We start from the raw sequence: 12,169 nt of genomic DNA, 5'->3' as shown, positions 1-12,169 counted from the left end.
TGTTAAAATCATCCCACCAAGTTAAATAAACTGATGTGTTTCTTTTAATGAAGGCAATTCTAAAAACCTTTTCTTACAGTGAGTGTTTATCTTACTAAATACACATATAGTTGTTACTGATACCTTTAGCACTGTCTTTTTCTACCTTAATTTTTTGTATTCATTTTTCTGTTAGTCTGTATTGTTGGCTTCCCCTGTGTTTATAGGGAGAGGGCCATTATTACTGTGTTAATTGCATTCCTTGCTTTTGATGAAATGAGCAGTGACCTCCTGCTTGTGCACCAGGATACAGTGCTGAGCTTCTTGCATTGTGCCCAGATGCTCAACAAGCTCTATCTCTGCAGAGCTGACGGGCAGCAAAGGTACTGTGCTTGCCTGGGTTGACAGGTACACTGGTAAATCCCAGTAGCACCACGGGTCTGCTCACCCAGGAGCACGCTGTTGCATGTGTTCTCAGTGTTGAGCCACTGTAGATGTTGCCAGATGAGGTGAGACTGATGTTGAAGCCTCTTGGGGTCATTAAACACACAGTGTTAATCATGGCCAAAATCAGCTTGAATAGAAAATAAGTGAATGTTGGCTTAACCTGGGAACAAAAGATTTGTATTCAGAGCTCTGCCATGGACTTCCTTGCAGCCTTGAGCAGTCACCTAGGCTCTCATTCAGTGCCTCCTGAATTCTTTCCCAGTGACTGCAGTGGCATTGTATCAGACATTTAATCTTTATGTGCTTCTACTTCCTTCTTTGCAAATGGAGATGTTTATAACGACACCTAATTCCCAGTGCCAGAACAGATTGGATGCCTTGGACTATTGGAACGAACAGTACTTTTGTAGCTATCTGAAGGAAAGATTAGAAATGGGATTTTTCCCCTTTATATTGTTTTTTATTTTATTTTCATAAATTCTACACTATATTCTGTGTCTGCTGTCCAAAAATAATATATGTTTTATTAACTTTGGAAAAGCAGCCCCTTTTATGGGTACGTTGGTTTTAATACAGATACCCACGATGGGATATCCATTTAGTGAGTGCCCTTGGGGTTCCTGGAAAGCTTTTGCTGAATGGAGACAACTCCCTGTATCCCTGGGTCTTTTATTTGCATTGTAGGTAGATTGTACACCCAGCATACAGCATAGGTTGTGGCTCTACATTGGATATTTGAGGTACTGTCCAGGCATGGGATCGTGAGCACAGCTGTATCACTTCCTCTGTCAGCAGCTTGGGAAGCAATGCATTTGCTTCCATGTGGTGCATGATAGTGATTGTGCAGATCTGACCTGCCTGTTTGCAGATCTGGGGCAAGCATTCCTGTGTGTTGCTCTGTCCAAGTATGCCAAGACTGAGCAGTGTAGTCATTAGACTTGTTTACATGGGCTTTTTGTCTCTGTTCAGTACCAGCCCTACTATATTTTCATTAGCTTGGATATCAAAATACAATCTTCCTCTCAAATCCTGGAAAGTTGGCTACAATTTTCAGTGCATTAATGTTTTCATAAGAATTTGAAGCTCATATGCGGATGAGTATGGGGAACATTTTAACATAGAAGATGAAGAGATAAAAAAAACCCAAGATAGAAATAGCTGTGTTAAGTGCTTTTCTGATGAACTGTATCTGTGGCTGTGTATAGAGCTGCTGTCTTTTGCCACCCATTTAGAAAAACCTCATCCCGTCCTGGTTCTAGGGGGGATCAGAAGAGATCAGATGTGCAGGGAAATGTAGGTATAGACAGTGGTCAACTATTCTCATTCCAAATTAGGAAGAAACTGAATAAATCAGTGAATGCAAACTTTTATTTATTTATTTTGGGCTTTTTATAACATTTAAATCATTAAATCACATTTTTTCTTTCAATGGGAAAGGTAGTTGTGGTAATGATGGTGCTTTCTAATCCAGATTACCTTTTTGATTTGAATATACTTGCCAGAGGATGAATGCATGTGTCATCCAATGCTTTCTGACCTTAATTTTTTTAATTAGGGAAAGAAATTTTTGGACATGGGTTGTAAGAACAACAAATGCTCCAGCTGTGTATTCCAGACATCTTGTCAGTAATCTTTCTAAACACATCAAGGCATATGAGCAATTAAATAATTGAGCCAAAGACAGAAGGAACTGCTAATAGCAGTGATTTATGTGTAGTACAGCAGCTGCAGTTATGCATATCTGCTCAATTTGCTGGCATGCCATGCTTCTTGAAAACTGTCAAAAGTAAAAGATGTCCTTTTCTTCTTTCCCCAGTTATAATCCTGTCGTACTTGTATCCTTGGTTGACAATATTCTGATTGTCTGTAAGCCTTATGAACGCTCACGAGTAGTTTACTGGTGAGAATTAGGCTGTTTTAAAGACAAAATATAAAGACAAAATACGAAATAAAGACAAAATCCCACAGCAGTGTCAGTGTGGCTTCTTCCACATGTGCAAGTTCTGTGACAGCCTCTAAAAGGATTCATCATGCACTGCCCCATTTTTGTGAAGACACATCAAGTCTCTCTGTTTTGTGAACTACTGTCATTGCAACCTAACAGTGTTCTCAGCTGTTACTTTAGTTTGCTAATTTATGGCTTCTTATCTTTATTCTTTTCAATTTTACTTTTTCATCAATATCAAACTGCACCTGCCCCATAGTAATTTTGATGCTGCCTGCTTTTATCTGTGCAAGTGTGTGTACCATTAAAGGTGCTTCTCCACACTTGAGGAAAGCTGGTTGGTGGGCAGATGCAAGACTTTGCTCTGCTGATGGCAGGTTTTTAGCACAGCAAAATATGCATTCACATAAGCAATTTGAGTTAAGAATGTCCTGTGTTCTTCAGTTTTTCATCATGTTTTTATAGCTGAAGAATTCTTTCATTGATTTACGTCAATCCAATCACAAAAGTTCTTGACAGCAAGGTACAAAGGCTGTGCTCTGTAGTTACTGACACAATTAATTATTGTCACGTTGCAGTCATCTTTTTGATGTAGAATCTCAAAAGCCCTTTTACAGTAGTGCCTCTGGCCACATAGCTCTGTGCTTTTCAGAAATCAAAAGATGTTGAAACAGAATGAAAGAAATAATATAATCTTATTTTTGTTTTTTAAGGCCTGATCAAAAAATAGAAGATACAGCAGAAACCAATGCTGAAATTCTTGCTCGTCTCACTTCTGCGGTAAGGTCACTGCATCAAAGTTTGTACTGATCGTGTTTGAAATACTGTCATGTTTTGGATCTTTTCAAATTAAAGGAGCAAGTCTTAGTGAAGAGGTGTTTGTAATGCAAACTTTTTTTTTTTTTTTTTTTTTTTTTTTTTTGCCCTAAAAGGAGGAAGCTCCATTAGAGTCTTAGTGTGTTAGACAGCTGTTAAAATCAGTCCCAGGAAGGACTGCAGTTCTGCTCTCTTATAATCCATGCTATTCATGGCCCAGGAAATATCAGTTTGGAGAATCACACTGATTTTTCTGCCAGCTAGTTTGCACTCAGATCTTCTTGATCAAATGGAACACAGCAATAGTCTAGGGGAAAGCAAGGAAGAGAAAAATGACTCAAGTGGGTGTGTTGAAAACTCTGAAAAATTGAAAGGAAAGAAAATTTGTGCTGAGCTTTTTAAAGACAAATGTCTTTACAAAAGATATTTACAAAAATGTGGAAAGACAGCAATTCTCTTTGCTCAACACCTTGTGCAAAATTATGAGGTTAGAAGATTCTGTTTGTAAATTGTACTTTATTTTTTATTGTCCCTATATTCAAATTTCTTGGTTTTTTTTAAAACTAAAAGTTTTAGTTTTTTTACTAAAAATGAATGAATCAGAAACTCAGAAACTTGATTTCCTCCATTTTTACTTTTACTTGGAGTAAAAAAATAGGAAAACATACTTACTGCAAAGTCATCTTTAAAAAAAAAAAACAAAACAAAGGAAAAATACAAAAGAAGCAACAACACAACAATAAAGCAAACAAAACCCCAAAACACTTTCTTGATTGAATGTTTCCAGTACCCATCAAAAGATTCCTCTCTCAAAACTAAAAGAATGTGTTTTCCCTCAGCAAAACATGTTGAGAGCAATGGATCGAACTGTTGATGGACACGTTGGAGGAGAATGCACATCTCTAAGCATTTGAGTAATTGACATTGAGTTCAGAGTGCTTCTCGTCTATCTTGCAAGGGCAAACCTTTGAACTACATCCTTGGTGATTCCTACAATAAGACATATGTTCAATATTGTTTTATTTTAATGAGCTGTTTTACCACTGCAGCTAACTAACTGAAAAAAAATTAGGCAATTGCATTTCCAGATGGCCTGAGGCCCATTCACTGGCATGGTGTGGTGTCAAAAACAACTGATTTTTTTTTTTTTTTTCTGCTCTTTTTTTTTGTTTGTACAGGCTCTCTGTATCAATTTTCTAGTCCAACTCTGGACAAAAAGCCTGAGAACAGAGCAGAATACCTCAAATGACCTCAAGACTGGATGTTGTGTTGAGGGGCATGGTTTAGTGGGAGCTATTGGTGATAGGTGAACGGTTGGACTGGATGATCTTTTAGGTCTTTTCCAACCTTGGTGATTCTATGATTCTATGAAATGTTAACATTTACATACTAACTTCTCCCTCTAAGGGAAGCTGGAATACAATCTGTAATATTGCTTTACTCCATTTCCTCTATCCAGTAGTCTGGGATCTAATATTCTTCTTAAGGCTTCATCGTGAGCCTTCATGTGCTTCAAGGGGAATTGAACCCTCAGCTTTCACTGTTCAGCAGGATGCTGTCCTCATCAGGATATAGGTTTTCTATGTTTTTTTCTTGGAAAAGAGCCCTATGAGCTGGAGTAGGAAGCCAACCATGAGGGTCATGACTGGAAATTTGCTTGCAATGTATTCTTTTTTAGTTCACTGAATATTCTTGTATTCTGTACGGAATTAAACCGCTCTTACTTGAAGAATCCGTACTTCAGAATCTGCTCACAGTATTTTTCAGATTAGTGTTCCAGAAGTGAAGAATCTTGCCTCCAGCCCAGCACTAAAGCAGCTGGAGATTAAATTTTACTTTTTCACCCGTTTCTAGGTACAGTGATTCAAGTCCCATCAGGCAATAGGGGAAAACAGCCTGCAAATACTACTGCTGTCTGCTCTGCTTTCTCTTTGTCTTTCCTGTAACAGATTAAAAACATTCTGTGTCAGGTCAGAAGGATGTTCCTGTGCCAGGCTTTTTTTTTTTCTTTTTTTTTTTTTTCCCAGAGATTGAATTTCTAAATTTAAGTATATGAACTGATTGGGAAGATCTCCCCAACCAAGGGGTCTCTGTGCCTAATGTATAAATCACTGGTTTAGTGTTGGAAAGTGCAAAGAGAACTTGTAGGCATGGGTGCACTTAAGGTCTAGTTGTGTACTTTTCTATCCATGCTAAAGCTTTTTTGTTGCAAAGGATAGAATGCACCTCACCTAAATACAAGTGGCCACGTGGCAAGCATCTACCTCTGAGCCAGTTTCCCCAGGCATTCCATAGAGCCAGGGAGGAGAAATAGGCATTTCTAGGCTGCTGAATGTGTGATTTATTTTGGAAGTCTGCTTTTACAAAAAGCAGTCATGCCTTAAGCTGTAATGGTGATTCATTCACTCTCTATAAAGGAAATAGTGACTGGCACAGAAACCTGCACAAGGTTGGTGAATTCCTCATTTCACCTTCTTTATTTTACTGCAGTCTGGCTTTTTTTGTTGGCCTTTCTCTTATTAGTCCCTAATATTCTTTGTTACCAGGTGTTGTTTCTTTTGCATAACTCTGCTTCTTACATTCACTGCACAATTTGTGTGTTTTAGGATGACTCACCCAGTTGAAATGGTTAGGCAAGGAAACGCACTCTTAGTTTTAAACAATGACTAGGGAGATCATAGAAGATAAGAGTGGCTGTGGTGAATGATACAAATCAGAAGGGCAATTGGAGAAAACTGCAGAGGTTTTTTTTTTCTCATCTTTGTACATAATCCATGGAATACATCTCTTTTAAGAGCAGAGTCAGGTACAAAATAAAAGAAACTAACTTGGTCGTGTGTTGGTTTTTCTTTGCAAGTTACTCTACAGTGGAAGAAGCAGAGTCAGCGAAGGTAACTGAATAGAACCTATCAAGCTTCATGCTCTTGTTTTATACTCCACTGCAATAAGTATTTAGGAAAAATGTAAAGATCACTCCTGGGTTTAAAGAAGCATTCCAGAGCTGCAGTGCATTCTATGTCATGTCACAAAGAAGGAGCTGCATCTAAAAGGCCTTGTAGCACTGTCTGTTAAAACCAGAGCACTTTAAGATGTTTCTGAGTGTTTTTGTTGCATCACCCTGTGATAAGGTAAAAGAGCACACTGAGATGTTAATGCAGTGCATCTGGGAAATACAGTTTCCTGGTACCTTAAGAAAAAGACATCCAGGTACTGCATTTATTTGGAGTCCGTCATACTGTCATTACTTGAGGTACAAAAATGTGAATTAAACTCTACATTTTTTTTTTAGCCATCTTTTGTCTTTTGAGGATGAGAAGATTAACCGTATAAATTTACTGCTTGTATTTGAGGAAGCAGACATACACGTGGGTACCACTCCATGTGAATACTCTTGCTCTTTCTTATTGCAAAAGGAAAACTGAATAAGATGTGGCAAGGTGCATGCACAGGACATTCTCTTTTGACTGTAATAATAATATTTCTGTAAATACAATGTGGTGAGCTAGTCTTTAAGACTGAATCAGTCTTGACATCTGCATTGCTACTCAAAATGGGATACTATTTAGATAGTACTCACTTTGTAGTGACAAGCTACATGTATAAACAATTTTTTTTTTTTATTTAATATCTCCATTTATTACGGTAGGCATAGCTCTTGTTTGAATATATATTTTACTTTGAGTCTAGATTATTATCTGCAGTGTGATTTGGGACTTGATTTTGTCAAACAGGCCGTAACTGAAATCCCATTAGGAAGAAGTATGATAATATGTGGCATGTGTGCAGTGAGGATTGAATGTTGTACACTGATTTCCTTTGGTGTAATGATGCATAGGAATTGCATGTCCAGCGGAGGTGTCAAGTGCATTTACGCTAAAGTAGACAAAAGCATATAGATTATGAAATCTAGGGACACCAGACAAATTTAAAAGGATGCTTAGCAGTACCAATTCTTATTGACTGAAGTGAATCCTATGAGAGGGAGCTCAGACTGACAGGATGAAACCCTTTGAGGAAGGAGTGTTTGCTTAATACTAAGACTAAAGAGACATTTCCCCCCCTGTTTTAGGTTAAAGATTTTGTTCAGATTAAGTTCAACGCCAGCTACATTCTCAGCACATACCAACCAACAAGATATTTTGCTTAATATAGAGAAAATTCAGAAAAGTGGTGCTGTTATTGCCTGTGATGATAACACTGTTGTTCAAATTTATGAAGTTCTACCTTGTAAGAGAAAGTAATACTGTGCATAGAATAGCAGGATACTTCAGTGCTGCTTTTTCTCCTGTTTCTAGGAAGGTGGTGTTTGGGTTTTTTTTTTTTTAATGTTCACAAAGAGATTTGCATTTTTCCAATTCTGTTTGATTGGATTAATTGGTATGTTTACAACTGTTGAAGATTGTTATGTCTCCTAAGGCTTATCTTGAGATAATGTGTTTTTTAAACACTAAAAGATAAAGATGAGTCATCATGCACTATTTCATATTGTCTGCACCTGGGGCACTGACACTGGTACCTCCTGTTGAGGTCAACAAAGAGCACGAGGTCTGAGTGGTTTATCCAAGACAAGTGCTGGTGGGGTTATTGGTTATTCTGAAAAGGCTTGGGCTTTTATGTAAAATCTCTCTGGATAGCTTGTGTGTTATTACTTGTGTATATTAAATGTTGCAAGTAAGCATGCCAGTTGTTTTGAAAAAAAAAAAAAAAAAAAAAAAAGTGCTTTCCTATCAAGCTTGCAGTTTGTGCTTATATTAAACGTGATTAATAGTTCTCCAGACGTGGGAATGAGTATACAGGAAGGAAGGAAGGGAAGGTGATATTGCCAGCTTGCACTATTGTGCTGGAAACAGGACAGTGTTTAAGAGATCTGTGGCACTGTCTTCATACTTTCCTGCTTGTAGTGGCAGAAAAGTAGGTCCCTTTCCGTGGGGCAGCAGCAAGGAGTAGAAAAGATCCATGTACCTTGCAAAGACAGCAAAAATTCTGTCACTTCCTTTGCTATAAGGGAAGGAAGGATGTGGCCTCTGGTATGACTGCTTTCTGCCCCACATGGAGCAGGCTGCTGGGTGGCAGCTGTGTGATCAGCGGATGCAGGGTTACCATTTTCCTGACATGTCCCATGCAGTTTTGTCTTCTCACGGTAACCACTGCAGTCTGTCTTTCTGCTCAGAGCAATATAGCATGGATTATTTTGGTTTTACAGTTTTAAACTTTTCTTCAGTGTTGTGAATGGGATATAGACTGTTGTTACTGACTGTGCTACTACAGGGGCTCTTCATGGGCATAGTTCTCGTCATACACCATGTCTTGCAAATGATGTTTTAAATTTTGCATCCTTTTAGAAATCATATTCCAAAACTCCCACTTCAGAATAGCCTGAGCTGTGCACAGGTCTGTTAGACAAAACAGCTAGCGTGCCATGCAAGACACTTTGTGCAGAGAGATAAGACAATCCCCAGAAAAACTGTTGGAGCATCCCACTGTTCTTTTGTTATTCTCAGGACAGGCCGCTTTGGGAAACAAGGGGAGCTGGGAGAATTGGATGCGGCAGAGGGAGGGAAGCATTATGGTGTATGCAGGAGAGCACCTGGGGTTCTGTGTGTCCTCAAGGCACTCGAGGCAGCTGCAGGGAGATAGGTGATGGTAGTGAGAAGTATACAGAATAAAAGAAATATGCATAATGTGGAAATTTACTAGTTTTTTATTATATTTTTTTTAAAGGAAAAGATTTTAGGGTTGAGGTGGCTAAAGAAAACTGTGTCTGGTAGCATAAAGATTATATAGAAAGTAGAGGGAATGCAGAAAAGCAGAGACAAGAAGCTGAGAGAAGGACTTGGCTGGTGTGGCAGTCATTTCATCACATCCTGGTAAGACAGCTTGAAAACGAGATAGCTGCAGGTGAACGTGCAGAAATAGGAGCTAAATTTTGGTCCTGAAATGGTCAGTTGTGCAGGTAGGAGGGTTGTTCCCTCCTCGAGGCTGCAAAAGTGAATGTCAGTTATATCCACGAACCTTAGCCAAACCCCAGCATGGGCAATGTGCCTGTGCTGCAATCATGCAGAAGTCCAAGGCTACAAGGGTGCTCAGTAGAGCAAATCAACATTTGAGAAGGAAAGGAAGAAGCCTTAAGTGTGTGCTTGTGAAGGAGATATGCTGCACAAATAAATTGCATGTCAAGCTACTGAATTAGCCATTCCCTAAGAAAGGTGCAATATTTACATTAAATTAAGATTGAAACAAAATCACTGTCACAGGATTCCCAGCTGAAAAAAAAGAAATTGATTTCCTAGAAAAGTGACTGCAGTTTTGAGACTTTCTGTGAAATCCCACCTGTAGTTTACTGCTCCAAAATACTGATACTCTGTATCCTACCAAGGTTGCTTTTTTTGTTCTACTGCATATCAGTAACCATCTTCCTATCCTGGTATTTTAGGTTCAGAGGGAGCTGGCTGCTGTCATTGCCTTGAAAGCCAGGAAGTCAGGTGAGTCAGACTGGACTTTGGAGAGGTTTGTATAACATTGCTCCCTTTTGTTGTTAAAGTATTTATATTTTTGTTGCTGTCCTATTAAGATTGGGAAGCAAAGATGGAGCTCATTCCCCTCTCACTGGAGAATCTGCATACAGGACACTGTGCAGTTCTTCACTGTGTGAAGTTTAGCTTTTCTTCCCATCACATCTAATGGCCTTGCTGGTAAAAAATACAAGTGCTATGCTTGAATTGAATGCAGATCTCTTGCTAGCTAATGTAGTTGTTACCTCTGGCTTTGCACTTTATAGCAGACAAATAAGTTGATAAATTCCCTGTGTTTGTTGTATGGCCTGGCATCTCATGCCATCTTTGCTGTGTTTTACTTGCCTGATCAGGTGCACTTCCTTATCTTAAGCAAAAGGCCAACTTTGTGCATGAGGGCTTTCTTTCCTGAGGACTTATCTGATGCACCCAAATGACTATAGCAGCAATTCTGTTATGAAGCCAGAAAGGGGAAATGTAACTGAAAATTTGAGAATATGAGCATTACAGCATGTGCTCTTGATAGAGTGTAAACGTACTGAAATCTGTGGTCATTCACCTCTGTCAGTGTTCATCAGAACAGCCACTTCCCTGGCTTTGCATAGTAACTAACCAAACCTATGTGAGCAGACCTGCTCCTCTACAGGGTTAACTCTCAGGTGTCTTTGCCTGTTAATGTGCAGTCAGGGCAAACTGCCTTTGGCAAAGGGAGAGATGAATGTATTGCCAGAGCAAAACAGAAATGGAGTTGAATTAAATTACTGGCATGTTCCCAAAGCCTTAGAGGTCCTTGGGAGTAATTTCACTGAGCATTTCTTGTGACTTCAGTGATTTTGCTAGAAATTGAGGTAATAGATCTTGCATTTTGAGCTATTTTCTGACTTGCTAATGATATGGTGTCATAGGATCTGTATCCGTCTGTCTATCTGCTATTTGCAAGTACAACAAAAACTTGTTATATGTGACACACCACTGTGGACAAAATGGCACTGTAAACTCAAGGCACCAGAAGATGTGGCTGGTATATCTGCAAATACTTCCATATTGAAAGAAGATTTCAGACAGTGTGATGCATCTTTGGCCAGAAATAGAAATACCCATAGGTTGCATCCTTGGTCACCTGTAAATCCACAGAAAGCAATTACATGTAAATGTGAATTCAGAGCTGCATAATTCTCTGAGTATCATCACTTGGCTTCTGAAGCTGCTGTGGTAGTTAGCAATGTCAGCAGCCCTCTGCTGCTGTCCTCACTTGTTGCCAGCCCAGTCCCACCTGAATTATGAAGGCTGAACGTGGAAATGGTTCTGCTCTGGTTCAGTGCAGGAAAAAAAACAGGGTATTTTAAGGGGAGATTGAAAGATTCCTTTTGTTTTGCTGTAAAATGGGTCAAGTGTATGGTTCCACAAAGCTTTTACTTAGCAGTTATACAGCTCCAAGAAATCTCTGTCTCTACATCTCATCTTTAGTTCTTTTGGCAAATGTTATTACAGCAACTGCTTGTGAATACAAGCTCCTTTCCCTAAAAGAGTTTGTTTTAACCTGAATTAGCATCTGTTTTCTGTTTGGTGGATGGCTCCGTAAACTTGTGTCCCTGCGATGTGGGACTGGGGCAAATGGATTGGGAATGGGCTGCAGGGTATAAAATGGGAAAGGGGCAGGGCAGTTCTTGGAGTCTCCCTTGTGCTGGTAGAATGGCAGCCCATGTTGAGCAGACAGAAATGGTTTAGTTAAAAATTTCAGCCTTAAATAAACAAAGCTCCCTGCAGAGCTCTGAAGTGCTGATTGGCCCTTCCTAATATGTTAATGGAAACATGAGCAAAATCAGTTTCAATCTGAATGAAAGACAGCTCTTTAAACAGTCTTAGCCCAAACCAGGCACACTTGTTTTTGAAATGTGCGTTTCTTTGTGCCTCATCTTGGACAACTGTTAAAAAGATAAACGGCTACATGAACAGGCTTAACTGTAAGGTCTAATTCGTGCTAATGACTTTACTTCAGTAGGAACAGAGTAAATTAGAGTGGTTGATTATGACGCTTATTTATTTTATTGCTGATGGTTAAGTTCACAGCATAGCAGTTACTGCAAACAATCAGGCTGTGGTATGCTGTGCCTGCTGAAGTGAAGCGTATTTCACAGAAAGTGCTTCTGGAGCTAAAAGCCACAGGATCTTTCTAAGATATTGTTCTTCTAACCCTGTCCAAGACTCTATATAATGCCAGGAAATAAACCTCAGACAAAGAGTTTATTTTGGCTTGAAAACTGTGGCACATGGCTATTGGGCCGGAGGCCCTGGTTTGGTCCAGGCTGAGCGTGGGCTGCAGCCCTCGTCCTGCTGCTGGGTGGGTCTGGGTGCTGGGTAGGGCCTGCCTTCACTGAGACTTTTCCTTGAGGTCTGCACTGCAAACCCCAAAGCTGTTATGCAGACGTTTATGTGCTGCTTTTGAAGGCTTGGTGGTTTTTAAATTACA

The 12,169-nt window shown here is 39.4% G+C and overlaps 1 protein-coding gene across 7 annotated transcripts in view; it reads left to right on the top strand.

Moving 5' to 3' along the window:
• The window catches only part of RAPGEF5 (Rap guanine nucleotide exchange factor 5), a 149,382-nt gene that overhangs the window by 38,433 nt on the left and 98,780 nt on the right, over positions 1-12,169 (top strand). For all 7 annotated transcript variants that reach the window (XM_048950566.1, XM_048950565.1, XM_048950564.1 and 4 more), the window contains 2 exons: positions 3,085-3,151; positions 9,621-9,669. In XM_048950566.1, the coding sequence (XP_048806523.1) occupies positions 3,085-3,151; positions 9,621-9,669 (116 nt within the window). The remainder of the gene's footprint in view (positions 1-3,084; positions 3,152-9,620; positions 9,670-12,169) is intronic.

Source organism: Lagopus muta, chromosome 7, assembly GCF_023343835.1.
Source record: "Lagopus muta isolate bLagMut1 chromosome 7, bLagMut1 primary, whole genome shotgun sequence".
Lineage (NCBI taxonomy): Eukaryota > Metazoa > Chordata > Aves > Galliformes > Phasianidae > Lagopus > Lagopus muta.
Note: the sequence above shows the minus strand (reverse complement) of the source record. Positions and strands in the feature narration are given on the sequence as shown.